This window comes from Zootoca vivipara, chromosome 7 (genome assembly GCF_965207765.1).
Source record: "Zootoca vivipara chromosome 7, rZooViv2.hap1.1, whole genome shotgun sequence".
NCBI lineage: Eukaryota > Metazoa > Chordata > Lepidosauria > Squamata > Lacertidae > Zootoca > Zootoca vivipara.
In genome coordinates, this window is record NC_142590.1 from 52,489,793 (window position 1) to 52,512,225 (window position 22,433).

Genomic DNA, 22,433 nt, shown 5'->3' on the forward strand with positions numbered 1-22,433 from the left:
CCCTCCTGCATCTGATTGCACGTGCAATGAGTGGTTCCAAATACAAATCAGAAGGCAGCCCTATCTGGTACCCTGTTCCAGACCAAATGGTTCTTAAAGAATTTCATTTGTTCTTACTTTCAGTTTAGGAGAGAGGTATAAAATTACAATTCATTTATACATTTTTGAGAAAGTCCAAACTTTTCCAAAGTAACCAAGCAATTAGGTTCTTGAACTGAAGGCACATGCCTGTTTCTACCTATTTTGTGGTAGTAGTGGGGGTGAGCTTTCCTTTTAAATGAATTGAGAGAAAACTACTAGTTTCCTTATTGTCAGGTGGCTGGAAAATTGTATGCTGCCTATAAAAAAAAAGATGTTGGCTACCAGTACATATTACTAGCATGTTGACTTTAAAATAATTATGGAGAAGTGTCTACTGTATTGGAATTTGTTGTTTGAAAAGTGGAGTCATGTATACTGCTGTGTCTTAGTTGTGTTTTTTCTCCCCTGCTCATTTTTCTCCCATTCCTGATTGTATGGCCTTCTGTGGGTGAGCTGCATAGTTGTCACAGGGAGACCCCAGTGTGAGACTGTAAGGCCATGTCATTTTTTCCTGTAAATCTTGTAATTTCTTGCTTCAGAGCACAACAAAGTGAGAGAGTCAGCAGGGAGTGAATTAAATCCCCCCATGAGAGCTTGTATGGGGTGGGCCTCTTATATTCTGTCCACCGTTCCCTTGGCTCTCATGCGCCATGCTGTGCATCCCCTTAATCGAGCAGCAGGTCTCCTGCGTACCAGCCTGGCTTGGTGCCCTCTTGACATGTTCCGGCACCCGTCACGAGCCGTATTCTTCTTCCACAAGCCACTACCAGGCTTAATAAACTCACACAGACTTTACAGGGTTCCCAAAGCCCATAAAACAGGGGGCTGTCCCTGCTGTCCCCTTGTGAACAAAGCTACTGTTGTGTGGCTAATGCAATTAAAATGGGGTCTATTGGAGACTTCATACAGCTGGCTACAGCATCCCAGTTTCTTCTGGCAAGCTGGCCTTCCGATCATTATGGCACTAGTGTTGTAGTAGAGCTCTTTTCTCTCCTCAATTTGTGTAGGACTCCTCTTGAACTTTGATTGGCTAATTAATTGATTGATTGAACTAATGAAGCATAATTAATTAAAATAGTGAAGCATTGAAAGAGAGATTAGGAAACAGACGTGTGAAGTGCTGAAAGACTTTCCGAGGGTCGGAGAGTTAGGTGAAATAAGACTCCAGTTTTGTTCCCGATTCTTACTCTGTGTTCAAAAGGAACAGTTATCTTCTCCTCTCTCTGAGCCCCTATTTCTTCATTTGTCAAATTGTTGGAAGGATTTTACAATGATCCTGGAACTTACCTTTTCAGTCGGGTGTTGTTTCTTGTGAGGTCAGTGATATTATAAATCCACACTTTAGTCAATAAGGGCACAGAGCGGAATGGATTCAATCCAGGTCACATGGAAGGTCAGTACAACTGTGCCATGACTAAAACCCAACCCTCTTAAATTGCAGTCAGGTCCACCCTTCCTTGGGGCAACTGTCCTTGGGCAAAAAATGCTGCAAAATGGAATCTTTTAAAGGGAAGGCGCAGGCTGTTCTGCACACATTGGAAGAGGATAAAAGTGCTGCCTGAGCTTTTGCCACAGGTATTTGGAAGCCAGATGGTGCAGCTGAAACTTTAAACCTGTTGAATTTTGAATGGGATTTCATTGCGACTGTTTTCTTTTGTCGTTTTGGTTGATGCCTGTATAGTAGGCAAATCCAAGGAAACATTGCTTTCATTTCGGAAGAAGGCAACACACAACTCCTTAGATTTATAGAACTATTTATACAGACATGGACTGTTGATAGCTTACTTTTCATGTGTTGACATGTAAACCAGAGAATTTTATTGAAAACACCAAGTTTAAAAATTATTTAGTCTCTGGTATTTTCCATTGTTGCTGCAGGTCTTCTCAAATGAACACAGTGCAGTTTCAGTGCTTGTTTGTCCTGTATAGTATATATTTAGGAGCATGTTTTTGAGTTTTATATGACTGACAATTATATTAGGTTTGTTGATATTGTGGGTGGCTGGGTGGAGAAGTTGCTATGAGAGACTTTTAGCACTGTTTGTGTGACTGAGGAAGTGTCTGTAACTTTGTTGCTTTTTAGCCAGTAAGCTGCTTCTAAAGATTGCGTTTGCAATCTTGCACTTCTTTTAGCATTTAGTGAAACTTTAATAAAACACCTGGTATCCTTTGGACATCTGTGTGGTGTCTTAATGTAAAGTCACCTTGAAAAAAAATTGGGCGTCTGCCTTAAGGACGCACATATGATGTGCTTTCAAACCTATAGTTATGCTAACCTTTAAAGTTTACATGCATGGTATATCTGATGTACATGCAGTATGCAACACAGATCATATTGAAATTTTAAAATATTAAAATGCATTTTTAAAATTGCTCATGTGTTTTTCATAGCTGTGTGTTGAGTATGTTCTTGCTTATAATTGTGCTGAGTACTGTCGTAGAAATAAAATTAGTTGCAAACATCCCTGCCGTGTTCCCAGATATGGTGTATGCATGAGAGATATTCATGAGATCACTTTGTAACAAGTGTGTAGATACTCTTGTTTACACCGTGTGTCCATATGCGTTGCACGTAGCACACATGCATATCTATCTACATTGCAAAACTAGATTGTGCCCATGTTCAGCCTCATTCGTAGCTACAACAGTCCAATCTCTGTCTTGCATTTACATGCCATGGTGTAAGCAATTATATTGCATACGGGTAAGTGTGCACACACTAATTTGATCCATGTGTTGAAAATCAGCTGCTCCTCCAAACAGAGAGAGTACGGTACAGTATGTAAGGTTTAAATGCCTGACGGAAAGTAACTTTGTTCTTTATAGCTGGAAATGTGGAAAATTAACAAGCGGCTCTTTCTCTGGGACACACCCTGCAAGTGCCTCTGCTGACTGGGGAGAGCACAGCCGCCCTTTGGAAGCCAGAGTCTTGATTTACGGCTGCGGTGTTGACAGCTCAGTGGAACCCACATGCTGTTTGCAGCACCGCCAAGCTGGGCTATGACCCGTCGACCTCTACCTCCGTGCTCCCCCCTCCTGTCTCTATGCTGTAATAAAAACCTGTCTTGCAGGCAGGGCTACAATGACTTTGTTGTTCAGAAATGTACCATTTATTTTAAAAAAAATATTCTTCTCAAAGCAAAAATAAGAAACGTATGAGGAAGTGGGGCTTTGGGAGCAGCCGCTTTTGGTACCACAGGATTGTTTGTGTTAGGGGTTATTCTCTACTTGCAGTCTGCTCTTGGCTCCTGAATGAAACCCCTCTCCTCTGCTCTTTGCAAGCGTACACTTCTTTCCTCTGTGGTATGGCTGCTGTGATCTGACACATTAGAGTGCACTTTCCTCCCATGCTTGTGTGTTCTTTTTTAAAGTCCCATGCCTTCAGGCACACTTTTCTATTCTCCACTTCCCCAACTGTCCCTCCTCTGCTTGCCAGTCATGGTTTGTTGTTGAGCTTACCAGGCTACCCATTGCCTGTGATCATGCACAGGCATGCTATCAGCTCCTAAAGAGACATATCAGTGGCCTGAAGAAGGGTGAGCAGCCCTTTCCCCATCTTCACTGGGGATACTTAAAGTCCTGTGTGTCTTGAAGGAAAATGGAAGTGAGGAAGCACAGGCCAGAGCGCCCATTCCAGCAGCTTCTGAATGGACCATTAGTCTGCCTGAGAGAATTCTGTTCTATATTATGTACAACTGGTTTCTTTTTGTGGGTTTTTTTAAAGTAGTTTTAAATTTTGGATTATGTGTTGGGAGCCTTGGCCGAAACATATATTAATAGAACAAGTTAGTAAACAAATACCCATAGTTGTTCCATATGTAGTGACTGCTTAATGTGTTATACACATTTTATTCCCAGCTGCCTAGAATATTTGAACGGGCAGGATTTTTAACAATCTGTATCCAGAATGTCATTCTTGAAGGTATATTGGCCCATCTAGACTAATCTGTGTACAGACATAATCTATGCTTGTATTTGAGACTTGAAAGACAAAGGTAGGGTGGGGTAAATCCAAATTGAGTTAGGTCAATGGATGCCTATGCCTTTTGACTGTTGCCAAAAGACTATTAATTCCATCCTCTGCATCCTAAAAACAATATGCAGCTACTCGACGCTGCACTATCTCTGTGTTGCTATGAGATTGGAGTGGGATATGGACACAGAGAAAATCAGATAAGAAAATAAATTACATTTACCTGGATCTATCTTCTTAAATGTTAGTTCCTTATTAATATGGCTCTTATGTTGGAGTTCCAGTAGTCTGCCATGCTGATAGCTGTTGAGGACCATTTCTGTTTTAGCTTAGTCTTCCAGCATCCTGGATCATTCTTTGGTCTCAGATCTTTCTGGTAATGGTGGAAGAGAAATGCCTGGCTTCATGGAGGTCCTGCTCTTTGTGGTCTTTCTGTCCCAGTGTTGCATGCTTAATACAAACTACTTTGGCAAGTAATATTTGATCTGCTGTCTTGAGTATGTGAGTAGTTATTTTTCAGATTTGATGGCATGTTTGCATTGGAAAGGGTATAAAAGGGTATAAAGAGAGACTCTACTTTCTTCATCCTGTACTATGTATCTTTCCCTCCAGGCTCTTCAGGTGGCACGGCAGTTCCTTCTGCAACAGGCAACAGGGCTGACTTCTCCCAGCAGCAATGAAAATAAGCAGCCAGCAGTCCAGGTGAGAGGATAAGAGCTTTCTGGCAAAGTGTGCCTCTGAAAAGCTATGCTTCCTGGATGTGATTTTTAAAAACCCACTGCTGATCCTCTGAATCACAAACTTTTGGTTCTTAAATACTATAGTATTAAGATGTATTCGTATTCCTCATAATGTCACTGTGGTCTTTGGAGGTATTGCACTATGGTTGTTTCCATTACACAGATGATAATTTAATTTTTGTTCCATGTTCCAAGCTGGTATTTACCTAGCAGGCCACCTTCCATGTCAGTTGATTGATGAGGTTGTCACTCCTGAATGCATTCTTGGTGTATATGTATATTTTAATTGTGGCACCCATACTAAATTTTACATTGCCAAAGCAAGCCAAACAACCATTTAAAGATGTAATTCAAGGTCATATGGCTTAAATACCATTTATAGAACTTTGTACTTGATGAGCACTTCTGGAGAATTGCACCGAAATTATTTAATTCATTGAGAGTTAATATCAGAGGAAGGCAGGAACATCTGGATTGTATTCTATGATCTTGAAGTGAGAGTGGCATCTGTAGTCTTGTAGATTTACTTCTGTGAACTGCCCTGAGATCTTATGATGAAGGGCAGTAAATACATACATACATGCATACATACTTTTGACTGATAGAGCCATTTGGGCAGAGCTTGGTTAAGACACCTGTGTGTTTGATTCCCATTATAGATAGAATATTTAAAGTGGCTCAGAGCAGTGAGTTGGATGTTGATATGTGGAAGCAGGTGTGTTATTGGAAGCTTTTTTTAGGTTTTGAGGCTGGAGGGGAGTGTACTGAGAAAAGCATCAGAGTTGCTGGATGCCTTAGTGCTCCAGGGTAGCAAGAACCTATGGCAGTATTCCCAGGTTCTACAAAGAATGTTTAACAATAAGGTGCAGAAGAGCTTGCTGAGGACTAAACGCCTGCCAATATTCTGCATTAGTATGTGATGTGGCGCGGTTGGGCTTGGAGCCTTTTTCTTTAAGGACCGGATTCACACAGCCACATGGGCCACATGTACTCCATTTTCAGGTGAGATTGCACTGTATGACAGACTGGCAATCTGCAGCTCTTCGCAGGCACAGAGTGCAGTTTGGCTCCTACTGTTCAACCCACTTTAGTAACAGAACGGTAGCATGCCAAAACATGAACTAGGCTCATCTTTGAACCACTAGTTGATTAGGCTCAGAAGGAAATTGGCCACAGCATATTGCTCATATGGATTTGTTTATTTGGGACACTTCACATTTGAGATCTTGCCATGTCAGTGAGATGCCATAAATGGTGGCAATGTTTATGGAAATCTTGCTATAAAGTTGCTATAAAGGGAATAGTTAAAGAAAGTCTGGAATTAACTGCTTTCCCTTTGACAACAGTGAGGCAAATAATAGCTGCTAATTGGAAATCTCCTAAGCCCCTATGTATTCTGTAGTGGTATGAAAAGGGAATCAACCCTTTACTACTAACTTTCTTATTTATAAAAGAAGCAAGGAGGGCTGTGCTCCCAGTAAACTCACAGAACAATTGAGTTTATAATTTTAAATACACAAAATATTCATGCTTTATTTTCATTTGTTTAATTGTAATAACAGGTTTGCCTCATAATTAACCAGGCTGCTGAGCAATATATACTGATCAATGGTTACTTTATGCTTGATTTCTCTCATTTTCTTTTCTTATTTTCTTTCTTCTTTTTATTTAAATATGTTTTGACTTTTTAGTGTTTTATAAACATGATCTGTTTAGTTATCTTTTACTATGTATATTTTATCATTTTTTTCCTAAATAGAAAATAAAGACATAGCCAAATGGGTTAATCAACCCTGTCTTTGCTTGCCCACCCACTTCCTTGCTGTCTTCATCCTTTCGGTCCATCATATCTGTCCACCATTTTATTTGATCTCATTCTAGGTTTATGTCCCTTCCCCTATTCATTCCTATTTAGCTAAAGCATATACCTGTGAGCATGTTAGTGAAGTCTCCATATCAGAGCATATACTTTGCATGCATAAGTTCTTGTGCTCAGTCCCTGCCATCTTCAGCTAAATGATCTTGGATAGCAAGAGAGAGTTCTACTTAAGACCATGGCTGGAGCTAATAATGACCTGACAATTCTGAGTTAGATGATCCTATCTGTTATAATTCCATCCTAGACTATTTCATCTTAACTATTTCTTCATGATTTCAATTGGAGAGAGAGAAGCTAAATGAATTTTTAAATAGACCACTGATGTCATAACTTACCCAGTTCTGACACAACTGCCATTCACTCTGTAATTAGCTGATTTCATACTGGTCAGTGAATTTGGGTGCATGTGTCCCCGAGATGAAAGGTCATACACTCACCATAATTAGTGCATTCTTGGATTCTGTGTAGTCCCATAAATGAGAGTGTGCTAGCACAATACCACAGACATAATTTTATAGAAATCTCAGGAAGACCAGGATTAATGGCTCCCTTGCCCATCCTCAATAATTGACCATAAATGAAGTTAGCAGGCACAGTCACTACTTTCTGCTCAGTCCCATCCCCTAACCATCGCAGAGAGGTCCTATAAGACAAGTAAAAATAGTTATGACCCTCTGGATATTCTCATAGTGTTTGGATGGAGGGTGAGATGTGTGACTGTACATGATACCTATTAAAGAGGAAATGGGCAGCAATGCTGTGAGATCTCATTCAGGGCAGGAATTGTGAAGGCTGCTTCATGTCCAGTTTGTACTGCTTGGCAAAAGTCAAACCTGTGGACCAGGTTGCTGCCCTGTGGATCTTAGTGATGGCTATGCCTTTTGACAGCTGTAGAGTCACCATGAAGCTAGTGGAGTGTGCAAAAAACAGATCTGGACAATAAACATTTTGCATCTAATGGCAGTGTGAAATTGTCTTGACAATCCAGTGAGAGAGACAGTGAGCTGATATGGGATATCCATTTGGAAGGGCCTCCATACCATGCAAAGAGAGAACTAGAAGTCCCCCCCAAAAACAAACAAACAAAAAACAAAAAAACAAACAGACAAACCCTGTCCAGCCAGAGCATGACAGAGATCTGAGGAATGCAACAACTACCTGCCATCTGCAGACGGAGTAGAAGAATACACAGGCGACAGTAGCCATTGGAAGGTGTGAAAGCCAGAGGTTACCTTATGTTTTAAGTTGTGTTCTTAAAGGGGGTCCACACATAACAGCCACCTTGCTCAGATGTAAGGCTGGTGTAAGAGCAACGAGATGGTGTCTTCATGAGTGAAGTAATTTTAAAAGAGATTCGATTGTGAAGCACAAGGAAGAAGAGAGAGAAGCATGTTGGCTGAACCTTGTTAGAGTCATTAAACTAAGACATGTTAAAAAGAGAGACTCCTCTGGATGGCAAAAAAGCTGATTTTGCAGCCATGTGGACTTTAATATTTGACCAAGTAAGGCCAAAGCCTTTCAGTGAAAGGAAACAGGTGAGGGCTTAAGTCAGCATAGCTGAGTCCATGGCAACATAATTAATAGTGAAGTGCTTCCAGTTAATAAATTTAAAAATTGATGTAGGGTTTGCATATGTTTGGTAGAATGCCTAGTATCCCAGCAATGGGTCTATGGGAACCAGACAACACAGATGGAGCAACTGAGGTTGGGGTGTGGAAATCTGACCCTTTTGCCTGAATACCTAGTCTGGGATAATGGAAAATGACACTGTGTAGTCCTTGTCCATTTGTAGAAATGTTGAAAATTACAAGGTGGGCAGGGTGGCCTTAGAAGAATACGTGGCTTTTGATCAATGAAACCTTCTCAGAAGTGGAAAATTGAACATCATATATATATATATCTTTGCAAGCCCTGCCCCCTCACAATATAATGCTCAAAACATGACCTGCAGATTATTGTTCATTCTGTGTGATTCAGAAAGATGTTGGATGCACTCAAAGATCGTTTGTTGCTCTGTGACTCTCTTCCACTCTTCTTCAAAACATTTCCTATCATGCCTGACACTATGTTGTCACGTTGTGCTCTGCCCCTCTCTGATAAATGACAGCCAATGATATGACACAAGGGCAATGCATAGCATGATGACATCACATCACACATTGTGTTAATGTAGGCACTATGAGGAAGAGGGTGAGAGAGACATGGAGAGGCAGCAGTTCTGTGCTTCTTATAACACCTAGTTACACTCTGAATAAGTTACACCGAAGCACAAAGCCTGCTCTTCAAATGCAAAGCTATAAAAGTGTCCTGCTTTCAGCTTTGAATGTCCCTAGAGATGTTGCCAAGATGGAGGTCATTGAACATGTACATGCCATTGAGGGCAGCAGGTTTGGGACATGAAAGGGCTTGCAAAATGAGCATAAATTCAGGTCTAAAGGAGGAACAGCAAGAGAAGGGGGGGGAAGCCCAAGTGAATGGAAAGTGACAATTTTAAATAGCTGTGTGGAGGGACTCTCCCTTCAGGCTAATTAAATTTATCGGCGAACAGCAGGTTACCTTATTAGAGCCACGTGGGTTTAATTAACAAAGGAAAGTAATTAGTATGTGCTCTCCTGGAGCTGAAGGTCCCGCCTATACCAAACTGAACTGCCTCCACAGTCTGCTGGAAATGTAGGAAACCCAGTGGATGAGAGTATGGAGATGGGGGAGGCTGCCTTCTGCTTTTCCGGACACCCCAGAGAGCCAAATCTATGCTGTGGTCTCAGCACTGTTTGTTCTCATTTTCTTTCTGTTGAAATATGTCTGGAATAAAGCAAGGGGATTATATTGCTTGTTGTGTTCCCCTCTCACTTATTCTATTTAGTTTGGAACCACATACAGTACCTGCAGTTTGATCTTGAGTGTATAAGCTGTCTCTTCTCCACATCCAGGTCTGTTGCATTTATTTTTTCACTTGGCTGCCTGTTTCTAAACCTATCAAACAGAATTGGTATAGGCTCCCTTACCTCCAAGGCACCATCGTTGGCACTGAAGGCAATAAGCCTTCATCTGATGTCCAGCATGTCTTAAAATATTGTTGAAGATGTTAAATCTTCAGAACAGCAAATGGGACTAGGATTAGCAAAACGAAAGCCATTTTTGGGAATTCAATGTGTCAGTTTCGGCATCTCATAACCATAACCATTGCAGTGCAATGAAGGTTAGGGTCTTTTGGACTCTTCTCTGCCCCACCCCACCCCAATTTTCCAAACCTGATCAATGAAAAATAACATTGGGACCAACAGATCTCAGCTTTCCCAGAATCCATTCCACAAAATAGCTTCGCTTATATGTTCTGATCTCTCTCCATCAGGAGTGTCTATAAGTTCCTGGCAATATGTGAGGTGACCTTACTTTATTCCAAGAAGTTTTAAATGGAGCCCTGCTGGGAGTTTTCCACTGACTTCGTTGTTTTTTCAACAAGTTTTGGATTAGGCCCAAGTACCTCCTATATTGGAACAGTGGCTATGGAAGACCATTACTTGAAATGCAGTAAATTTAGAAAAGGCAGATGGCTATAGGGGAAAATCCTATATTGGCAGGGAGACAGTCTTTATGCCCTAATGGGTCTTTTCCAGTCTTGAAAATGCACTATAAAAATGCCATCTCTTAAGGGAGTTTGTGGGATATGATGGAATCCAGACCTGGCCTGAAACATTTTTCCTTCTTTTCTAAACCACCACCTCCTTCTCTTTCCCTCGGGCCTCTATAACACCTGCCCTGAAAGGAGTAGCCCTTCTGTGAAGGTACCAGACGGGCCGCCATCTCCATTAATGAGTTTAACTGAAAGTGAAGAAGGCAAAATCACTGCTGATATTAACAGCAATAATTCACCAGGGCTTCTTTCGAGCCAACAGCCAGCTTTTTCCAATAGCTTTTTCAGGAAGGAAATGCAGTCACTGAATGGAAAATATCTTGAAAGAACAAAGGCAGTAAGGGTGAAGTCAGATTCCTGTAATCTGTGAGTGTCTCCTCTTTTTTTTAGTGTACTGTGTGTGTGTGTGTGTGTGTGTGTGTATGAATATGAGTGTGTGTGTGTGTATATGTGTGTGCGCGCACACGCACACACACGCCCATCTTTTGGAATTTTTCTCTTATTGTTTTTCTTCCCCTGCTGTTTCTTTTCCTAGTATCTATGAAGTGTGTGTGTGTGTGTGTGTGTGTGTGTGTGTTGTGTAGCTGTGTCTTTCTAACCTAGTCTCATTCTGTCATTGCCTGTTTATCTTCCCTTTCACCCTCACTCATTCATGGTCTGTTTTCTCTCTCACACTTTGTTTTTCAATCTCCTTTCTCTCCCCCTTTCTAGTCCACCCTTTCCCAGCCTCCCCTCTGTCTGTCCTGCTGGCTTTCTCAGAGTTAACAGAGCCTGACAGTCCTGTCTCCCTCCCCACCTTTTGTGTTGCAAAAGAACTTGTGAAAGTTGTAGACATGAGTCAGGAATAGCTCATAACTCAGCAACCTCTCTCCCCTCCTCATGCCCTGCATTACAACTGGAGGAGGATCTGAATGAGGGGAGATATAGGATTAAGCAGACTCACTTTGAAAGGAAGTTTATCTAACAGTGGAATGGTGTGGATGAGATTGACCAGGAGAGTTTCTCCAGGCGGGATGGGGGGTGGGGTGCAGATGTAGAGAATATGGGTGAGAATGAATAATGTATATAGCAAGATTCCTGGACCAAGGTCTGGGCTTGGTGATGGGGTACACCGAGGTGATTGTAAAATATGTGTCAAAGTAATCTGAATTTGTACTTCCACATGAGCCCCACTATGGCAAAGTTTAAGTGGAGCAGGAATGCTTCCCTGCTTTTAGGGGAAGCAAAAACCACATACTTCACTTTTTTCCCACTTGCTTGCCAGGGCTGCAGTGGCTGCCTCCCAACCTTTCTCCCTACCCTACCCTCATAAAGAAAGAAAGCAGAGCGCTTCCCTCAGTCTAGTAGCCGCTGAACTGAGCCGAAAGGATTTTCTGTTTGTTTGTTTTACAAGGGGGGTATAAGGGACTGAAACTAAACAAATTGCACAGCTAGGTACAGAAAGGAAAGCAGCAATTTCCAAGCTAGGAGTGAAAGTGTAACCATATCCTGGGCTGGCAGTGAACTGATAGATTTCCTCCTCGGTAGCTGGGAATGAGAGGGAAAGATAGCACTAGGGAAATTGTTCCAGGACAGGCTGCAAAAATGCTCTCGAATCTCTCTCCCCCTCTCCTCCTTCCCCCTTTCTCTCCCCCCCCCCCCGGATTTCCCTCCCTCACTTATGACTGTTCTGTGGGCAGGTAGTGGTTGAAAGACTTAAGCTCTCTCCTATAGTCTGCTTTTTAGCACTGCACTTATACCATAGTATACACATTGTGAATATTAAGGAATGCCAAAACTTTGTTTTGACTGTTGATCTTAATGAATGGCATTATGTCAAATAATCAACATTTTGCCCACATCAAGACTGCAAGCTAAGCCAAACAAATTCACTTACTTTTACCTCCTTTTACCAAGTGTTTTTCTGTGCCCTAATTTGGTATTGTAATGCAATTTTAATAAACAGAACTAAACTGGCTCTCTGCCACCTGACTTCAGTGGCCTCTGTCCCCTACTGGATTCAGGGCTGGACCCTAACTCATCAGTCTGTCTTTGGAGCCACATCCAGATGACAGATTTTTATTCTTGTGGCTGTTACAAAGTGTGTGCATTTTAGAAAGACTCACTAAGCTTAACCGTCTTCATGGCCCAGATTGGTCTCTTATCAACTGTGAAGACTAGAGGGAAGCTAGTGCAGACTCAGGCTACTCTGCATTTGGGGGACTGCGTGGGCCAGAAGTGCAGAAATTACTCCCCCAAAATTCTAGCTATATGGATAAATGTGCCTGAATGGTCTGTTAAAAAAACCAAATCATTAGTTTTCAAATTATTATGAAGCCACAGAGAGATGTAAACAATAACAAAACCATTCAATAATATTCTTTGGCGATCACTTGTAGCCGAGTAAGATTGTCTTCCATAAACACGGTTTTAACAACGCGTTCGTAATTGACTGTGGAAGCCAGTTCTGGATCCACATGTCCTTCCACAGTGGGGACATTGGATTCTGGGCAGGAGTTGATCATGGTGTGGATTTGCCAAGGATGCCTTCCTCTTAGCACGTTTCTCCCTTGCGTCCTGAGTCCAAGTGTCTTCAAAGCCCATGACACCTTTGGTAAAGGCTGTTCTCCAACTGGAGCGTTTGCAAGCCAGTGTTTCCCAGTTGTCAGTGTTTATACTACCAGTACGTTTTTTAAAGATTTGCCTTGAGACAGTCTTTAAACCTCTTTTGTTGACCACCAGCATTACGCTTTCCATTTTTAAGTTTGGATTACAGTGGTACCTCTGGTTAAGAACTTAATTCGTTCTGGAGGTCCGTTCTTAACCTGAAACTGTTCTTAACCTGAAACACCACTTTAGCTAATGTGGGGAGAGATACCTGTAAACCGGAAACTAAACTATTTGGAATAAAATCCCACCATACTAAATAGAAGTGACCAGGATCTTCCTGCCCCTTAGAGACCCATAATGTGTTGTTTTTTCTGCAATAACTAAATTCTATATATTTTTTATTATTATTTATTTTTTGCATTTATATCCCACCTTTTTTTTTTTTGCAAGGAGCTTTCCTCTTCCTTGTTTAATCCCCCCCCCCCCAAGAAACCTGTGAGGTAGGTCAGGCTGAGAGGTATTGATTGGATCAAGGTCATCCAGTGAGCTTCATCATGGCCAAGTAGGGATTTGAACCCTGGTCTCCTAGGTCCTAGTCTGACACCCTAACCACTGCACCAATTTATTTATTTATTTTTTTAAAAAAAACAACCTGTGGGCATTCCCGCCAGAGATGGGGAAAAAATCTATTTCCCCCACAACCTCTCCAAAAGTTGGCAGATGTATCAGAAGTAATATGAGATAATTGAATTGGTGTATGATGCCATTGGTGTAGAATTTTTAAGGAACATCCTCTCAGATGTGCATGAATAATCTGTGAAGTGCAAATTCTTTTTAAAATGTAAAGTTCCATTGACCATGCAACGTTCTGAATTTGCGCATAAATGTTTTGCTGGAAGAGATTGATCAAAAAAAATACTGTGCATGGAACTGTAGAGCTTCAAGGAACTTAAGGATCATCCTGTCCAAACTCTGGACCAGCAGCATTTCTTCTATTCACCTTCACCTAGCAGATTATCTTGCATTCATTTTCAGGCGTGTTGCTGAGATGCAATTTCACACAATATACCTTATTGTTGTTTGGTTGTTTCTGTGTCATTTGGAACAAACATGAATGTTAAGGCATTTTTCTCAACAGGTGATTTGCAGCCATGCAAAGCCTGCTGATTTATGACCACACTTTTTGGTAGCAAGGTTTCTGAATTGTTGTTATTGTTGTTCTATAAACTGAATAAAATAATGTTTGTCACATGAGAAAGTCTGCAAAATGTTAAGCATAGAGCATAATATAAAATCTGAAAAAACAATACATTACAATAAAAATCATGTATTTATTATAAAACAGTAATAAAAACATACCCTAAATAGGCACCAAAGTAATCATAATCCATGAAATGTATTGCATGATGAATGTATGACAATTTAAGAGTTGCCATTGCAATTCTCCTGATTATCTTAAAATTGTGAAGCCAAATACAAATCCTTTTAGCAATGGCAACCTCTCAGTCAAGTGGAGAAGTCATGAGCCTTTCTTCTATATGACATTATTTTCAGCTGTGTCCTAACTGGTGGTTTTCCCATTCTCTCTCTCTCTCTCTCTCTCTCTCTCTCTCTCTCTCTCTCTCTCTCTCTCTCTCTCTCTCTCTCTCTGCTATTTCCAATTGGGTAACTACAGTCACAGGTTCAGATCAATAGTCGCTCCTGAAAATTTCACCCTAGTATAAAGATATCAGTATTTGAAATGTTCAAAGAGAACTTCTAGTTTTTCTGATGAAGTGCTAGAACTCACTTTGGCTGTAATTTAGGGTAACAGTTTAAATGTTGCCACCACCTTATTGATTCTTGGTTCCATTCTGAAGTAATCTGCGATTTCTTAGTTCTAGATCCAAGGATGTGTGACATCATATGATTTAAAACAAAATTCCTTTGATTCATTTTTTGTAATTAAATTCTTTTTTAATATCACATTCCGTCCAGGAGAGGAACACCTATTTGATTTCAAGGAGGTAACCTGCTGCTTGTTGTTAGAAACTTTGTGTGGAGGTAATGATAGGTTTAATAACTTGGGCATTCAAGTTATTGAGTGGCCATTCACTCTTGATCAGCCCTGGTAGCAACAGTTTCTGGATTTGTAAATGAATGTCACTTTTCAGCTAGGCTTTCAACAGGTTATATAAAAAGATTCAAAATTAGTGTGGATCTGAAGAGGAATTTTGAAGATAGTGTTACTCCAGCAGACATGAAACAATTACATAGCTGCCAAGTTATCCCTTTTTTTTTAAGGGATTTTCCCTTATGCTGAATAGGCTTCCTCGTGAGAAAAGGGAAAACTTGGCAGCTATGCAATTAGATTTTAGCTATCTCGGGTCTTACCACAATACGTATTCTGGTTTAACCTAGGTGATCTAATGGTGCTTTTATCAGCCATCATTTCTACTTTATTTAGAAGAAAGAATAGTCATTCATGAAGCTCACTGTGTGATACCAGGTTAGCCACCTCCTTCTTACATCACCTACCATACATAGTTGCTGGCAGAGGGGGCCCTTTTGAATGTTCAGCACCCTCAGATATTGGACAGTGGCAGTCTGGGAGAGGGAATCCTCTGTGGCAGCCCCTAAGTTGTGGGGATCTCCACAGAGGTGCTTTTGGCACCTTCAGCAAATGCTGAAGACTCTTTACCCTGGCTTTTGACACTTGAGATGTATATTTTTTGGACCCACCTTATTTCTATAATTTTATGTTGTTTTAAACTCTATTTAATATTGTGTAATGTTGTGTTTTAATAATAACGTTGGGTTATAATCCTCGTACCTGCCCAGGGACCTTAGGGTGAAGGGCAGGTAATTAATTGTAATAATAATAGTACTGTAATAATATTGTGCTGTATGTTTGCAGTGAAAGGCTAAATTGTCCCCAGGTTCCTAGGAAGCTTCCTGCAGCATAATACATAGGTGTGAAATTGCCAGTATTGATTATTTAAGTGGTGGTTTCCTCAGCTGCTTCCCCCTCCCCCAAGTTTCTTCTGTGTTAGGATTTCATTTTGAGTGCTGTAGCCCTTTAACTATGCTGCCACTTTCTATTTGTTTGTTTATATATTTTCTTACTTATTACACTTCATTCCCGCCTTTCCTCCCAAAGAGATTGGGGTGTCTTGCAAGCATTTTCCTCTCTCTTCTCTCCACTCTCGCTGCCCCATATTATCCTCACAACAGTGCTGTAAAATAGATTAAATTAAGAGAACATGATGGGCCTAAATCTCACCAAGTAAGTCACATGACTGGGAATTTGAACTTGGATCAATGCAGTGTTAGTCTGGCACTCTAACCACTATGCTGCATTTGCTCTATGCTGGGCCACGTTTTATTTCCAACCACATGAACTAAATACTTCTCAGAAGGTCTGTAGTTGGAATGGTTTTGGATTTCCAAGATCTTCTATATTCTGTATCGGAGACTAATTTTGCAACAAGATCATGCCTATTGAAAAAAAAATCTGGTGATTAGAAAGCAACATTAGAGTCTCTTTTGCCATTCTCCTCAAGACCGTCCATTTCTGAAAGAAGATTGTGGAGGAAATCAGAAGACATGTTTGTAGCAGAAGAGGGGGGGGGGAATGGTACATGGAAGGAGTAGCAACTTTGGAGCAAACCAGGAAATTGCTTTTCTTTTGTCTGCTGTGGCAGAGAGGGCACTGGTGTGGAAAAGTGTATTTTGCTGATTTGAACTTGAGTGAAATGGGTAATGAAGACAGATCAATACTGGCCCCTCTGCATTGCCTCACTCGAGGAAAAAGAGCTGCCTGTGTGTCTGCTGTGTAGCTGATTTCCCCCCACTTGGTCTCACTGCAGTTATTTCTCTTGCACTCTTCCTGACAGAATTTTGTTCCTATGTGCTACACTCCGAACTGGTTTGCACATCACTTTAAACCATAGTTTAAATTACACAGGTATAATTTGAACAAGCAACATGCGGGTGCAAAAGTCTCGTTGGCTTACCATCATGGTTTGCCAGGAGAGAAAAAAACCATGAGCCCTGGTTCACACATGAAAGCTACCCAGCCTCTGGTTTGTTGCTTCAGCGGCACATTGAAGAAAGTAGCTGGGAGGAGTGAAGTGTGTTGTCTTTTGAGCAGCACGCGTCATTGAACATTAATGTGACATGTGAACCAAGCCTCTGTCCCGCTTGAGCATTTCACCACTACTTGCTCTCGCTTTATGTGATTGATTTCAAGAAAATTTGAGCTCGTTTTGAACAGATACTGTGTGGCAGCACTGTCCTCAGTCTAAAGTGCCCCTGCACGTAGGACAGGAGTCGCTTGTACCAGGATGATAGGAAAACTTGGTGCAGGTCTGATGTACAGCCTGACTTACACGAGCCTTAGGAAATCAACAAATGCAGATGCAACCTTAGAAGGCCGTTAGGGTAACATAAAACATCAGACATGACCTTGTTCCTAGTTTGTTTACTATCAAGGAATGTTAATGTACATTCTTCATCTTTGATTCTTAGACCTCTGTGGGTTGCAAGAGACATAACATGCATGTGTATATCATACTCCATTTGGAGTGATAACATGTGGTTTCAACTGAACCAATTTCCTTGAGGAAAGTTCTTTCCCAAGAATTTTTAATAATGTTTTATGCATCTTGCTTCAAATTACAGAAGTTTATAATCGGGTTCTGTACAACTGTGTAGGTGTAATGTTGGACCTAAAGCTGTAGGCAGATACCAGGGTAGGCCAATAAGAATAAATTATGAATAGGACTGGTACTAGATTGCTTGTTAACTTTATGCAGGTTTAGAAAATCAGACCAAAATATGTACATGTGTGGCATGTGGATTGGTATGTACCCATTACTACATTTTATTAGAGGGGGCCACCAACCTTTTGGGGCCAGGGGACATATTTAGGTTCTTGAGAGAATTGCATGGGCACCAATTTGTCTGGCTGCTTCTCTCCTCCAGGTCACCTCCCCCGCCCCAATAGTCAGAGTGCATGTGCACAAATGCAAACATGGATTGGGTTGATTTCAAGAGAATGAGATTATCATCTTTGTGTAATGGGCCATTCTCCCCTCCCATCCCCTTCTCCCCCAATCTAAGAGTTCTTCCGACCTTTAGATTTCCCATTGTGATATTGACTACTGCCCATTATTTGCTTTTCCATGAGGTCTGGGTAAAAATCAGATCCAGTAAAATTAAGTGATCCTGTTGAATTTGTGTTATTTTCCTTAGGGGTCCCCCCCTTAAAAAAATAAATCACAGTACTCTATAATTAAATCTTGCGTTGGTAAGTTGCACAGTATCACAGATCTGGTACTTGCAAGCACTACATAAACATTGATCCAAAGCATGGGTCCTCGTTTTGAGGGAAACCCTAGTAAAAATTAGGAGGAACCGTGCTTTGAACTCACATTACTTTGCCATGTCAGAGGTTTTGCAGGCACTGGGGAAGACTTCAACAGTGTCATTGTAGCAATGGGCACCACATGGCAACTCCAGGTAGGTGTATGGAACAAGTTTTAGCTGTGTGTGAGCAGTTCCACCCCTGAACTTTCTCTTCTGACTACACCTGCATTGATTGCAGCTCGCTTGCTCTATCCAGATATCTTCACATAATAGCTGTTGTTTTGCATTCGCACAGAATGTTTTACACAGCAAAACAAGATTTCAAACATTGCATCGAACCAAAATATGAGCAGTAGCATTCAGTATTCCTGTCATGCTCATTCAGTCATGTGATCCCTTCTCCCTCTGTTCCTCAAAGACAAATTGATATACTAGGTAAGGAATTGCCTTCTACCTTGAAGAATACTGTGACCTCTTTGACTCTTGGGATATTTTATCCAGCTTCAAGCAATAGGAGATTTCATCTAACACAGCCTTCAGCTGAAGACTTGTGTTATGCTTCATTAATGACTCTTACCCTGATTTAGATGGCACATTCCCTCCAGGGTTGGCAATTCTTGCCATATTGCTTCTTTGGTACTGCAGTCTTACCTTAAGAATCTGCTCTGCCAAGTTCTGCTGTCTACTTATCTGTTTTGAAATCACAATAACGTCACTGAATGTGGTGAGCTTTCGTCAGGAAACACACTTTCCACCACGCACTGGCTATCCTTATGCATTTCACTCCTAACTCTGGTATGGTGGGATTCCATTTAAGTAAGGCATCCTGGAAAAGCATCTCTATTCAGATGCATTTTCAAAGCTTTGTTAGGAAGCCAGCGCTGTTAGTAAGCAGTTTTGTGGAATGGCAACAGGCCAACAAGTGAGTCACTGCCTGCCTTAGCTCACTGTCTGCCAGATGCCAGCTATGACACACGCACACCCACAAACCATTCTTGGAGAGAGAAATTCAGCCTCTCTGTCTACAGACACAATGCTTCTGTTGTTGGGAGTGCTAATATTCAGAGAACGGAGAAGAGTCTACAGTTCTTACAAAAGTAAAAAAGCAGACTTGGGACAAGGAGTTAGTTGAAGTTTCTGTAAATCGGAACATCATTTTATTATTTCTGTCTTGTTGAGCTTGCAGTGTGCAAAGTCCTGAACTGACTGGTTGATGCTAAAGTGGTTGATCTTTCCTTTTAACATGAGTTTCCTATAATGTTTGTTGATTGTATAATTCCTATTAAATATTTGAAAGTTTATGCCCAAAATTAAAGTATCTTCTGCCCAGATGGACTAATGCTTTGGGAGTGTTTAACGGTAGAAACAAATTCAAGCTTTCATGTTGTATGTTCAGATGATGTCAAAATTGCTATCATGTTACTATGGCTGTGTGAGCCATTAAAACAGGCGTTTCTTGCTTCCATTATCTTCAGATATGCCATCCTGCATGCTGTAGCTGAAGGTGTTGCTACTAAAGATATTTAGGGTGAGCAGACTTCGCTTCCATTTTGATTGAAAAGTTGATTTTGGAGTCCCCAAGAAATGGACTGAAGCCCTTTGCCCCTTAATTGAAGCCCCTGCTCTTAGCTTATTGGTAACGTATTTATCTTGGTTCACACTGCTCGAGCTAGAAGGGAAAAGAAAAATAGCTGGATAGGGCAGTTATGGCTATGTAAAGTTATGGAGCCTATTGGTCTGTGTTAGTATTGGGGGGCTGCTTCAGCAGATTTTAAATTCTGGATTGTTTCCATTATCAGGATCTTAGCATGCTTTCTTGTTTTTAGCTTTTTTCCAGGTTTAATAAACAACTTGAATACGAGCACATAAACTGTGTTCTTGGGAATGGTGCTGCTGTTGCACAAGATGAGCTATAAACAGTCTGTCTTGTTTAAATCTCCAGACAATAGGTGTACACTAAGAGAGGAGATATAACAAGGAAGCATTATGATTTGAAACCTCATTTTTAACAATGCTAATTTCCTGTTAGTACTGGACGCAGTTTTGCATCATTGCCTGTGTCAATAAGCAGAGTACATGTGTTTAGCTTATAACTTTGCAGGCCTGGTATATTAAACCACTTTTCAGCATTTGATTAGGGCAAATGTTTTCTGTAATGAGATACAGCTACTGTGTTGATAATTCTTATAATATTGGGTAGAAGATCTTGAGGGAAGTAGATGATATTATGGTAGAACCCATCCCTGGAAATGATGGTGCTACTTTTTTCACCATCTCATCTTAAACCAGGAACAAGAAATCTGGAGGCCTCTTGAGTCCTAAGAATACCACATCTTGTAAGAACCATTGCTCATGTATCTTTTATCTTCTTTCCTGCCCCTCTTCCTAAGGAGCCCCCACCATTCTCTGTGTCAGCTTAGCATTTTAAGAGAAAGGGGAAAGCGATTTGATGTAGACAAAGGTTTGTATGAAAATATAATTCTGCTTTGTTAGCAGCCATCACACTCTAAAAGGCACTGCTTTTGTTTTCTTGTAACGTTGTGAAAACCTCATGTCGGATCGAGAGCTGCGGCCCTCACGACTAATCGCCTCTCCTTTGTGTTTTTAGATTATAGGGGCAATTAGTGTTGTCAAAACCTCTGGCAAGTCTCTTTGCTCTTGACAGGGTGTCAGTCCGACGGGCGCGAAATGGAAGGTGTTATAACTCTCCGGTAATTAGAATGCCTCCGATTTTGAAAATGCCAGCCAACGTGTATCAAGCTGGATGCACGGTGTAGTGGTGGGGGTTGGTGGGGAAGGGAGTTCAGATGGGGGATGCAGATGAGCAATTAATTACAGGCTCTCATTCAGAGCACATTGCAGGCTGATGAACAGCAAAGGGAAATTAGCGTGATGCTTGTCTCCTAGTGAGTGGGCATCAACTCCATTCTTTCTCATTCTCCTGGTACTGCTGCCTGAGTTTCTATGTTGATTTTCATTGCTACTTGCATGTTGGAACACCCATTCCGTTGGTTAGACAAAGCACAAAATACTAGTAGCAATGTACATCAGTGAAATACAGGTTGCAGGGGCCATGGTTTTGCTATGATAACAAGGCTTTATATTAACTACTCCACTATAATTTAGTGGAATACCTCACCAATGGCTTTTCCATGTTGTGCTGCCGGTATTATATTTGGTTTTGGACAAGATTCTTTCAGGTGAATGTTGGAAGAACTTTGCAACTAACTGTGCTATTGAAGGATTAGAATCTCTGTCCAGCATGAAGAAGGTTAGACAGTCTGGATTTTGTTAGGGAGTACCAAGGGTCTTACAGCTTTGATTCATGGACTGATTCTGCTTAATGGTGCCTCTTTAGCAGTTTTGGAGCAAGCCCACAGCAGTTAATAATTAACTTTGTAAGTTGACTCAAAGTGACTTCTGGAATAACAAATGAAAATTTGGGCACCTCCCTCAAGCCAGCAACCTGAGTAAACAGATAAGACTTGCAACCTGCCCCAAAGGTCAGCAAGCTCCTGAATGCTTGAACCAACAGGACAGAAGGGGGGGGGGAGAAATTCCCTGGTAGAATTCCCTCTGCTCAGGTTCCTTCTGAGTGAGGTAACTCCTTGTAAAACTAAAGGTAAGATTGCCCTCCAGGTTGTCACACTTGCTAGGTTGATGGTGGGTTTGATCTGCTTCATGTGACAAACTGCAGCCTTTTCCATCCTGAGTGGTCCAGTGGAAGGGTGAAGACTATTCACTGCAGTATCTTCATTGAGTTGTTCGATTTCAAATGGGGATAGAGCGGAGAGTGCATCCCTGACAAGGGACACAAGAGGGATGAGAGTTTCAGATTGCATTAGTTGTATCTCATGTATATCCTGGAGGGACTGGGGCAGATGTTTTGAATGCACCCCAAATTTGAGCTATTTCTGGACATTCTTTGTTCTTTCACAACAGTGCAATAGAGTGCTAATCCAAACTAGAAAGTTTATTTTCTCTACTCAGAGAAAGGCATGGATGAAATGGAGTAGTCATTTGCATTCCCTGTTTAATTTGATTAAAATGATTTAGATGCCATTTTTCCTTTGCTCAGAATGGCTTACAAAGTGGATGTATCTTTCCTCTCTTACTGAAGACATAAGGAGGAACATCCTCTAACTTCAGCTGGGAGGTCATTCCTTAGTTTCAGTGGCAGCTGGGATA

At 41.2% G+C, this 22,433-nt stretch overlaps 1 protein-coding gene across 5 annotated transcripts in view; it reads left to right on the forward strand.

Moving 5' to 3' along the window:
* Nucleotides 1–22,433, forward strand: part of FOXP4 (forkhead box P4) — a 149,894-nt gene that overhangs the window by 66,770 nt on the left and 60,691 nt on the right. For 3 of the 5 annotated variants that reach the window (XM_035123076.3, XM_035123078.3, XM_035123080.3), the window contains exon 3: nucleotides 4,667–4,756. In XM_035123076.3, coding sequence (XP_034978967.1) covers nucleotides 4,667–4,756 — 90 coding nt within the window. Of the gene's footprint in view, nucleotides 1–4,666; nucleotides 4,757–10,557; nucleotides 10,674–21,748; nucleotides 21,868–22,433 lie in introns of those variants that run through there. The other 2 variants (XM_088673349.1, XM_035123081.3) reach the window with 2 other exon arrangements.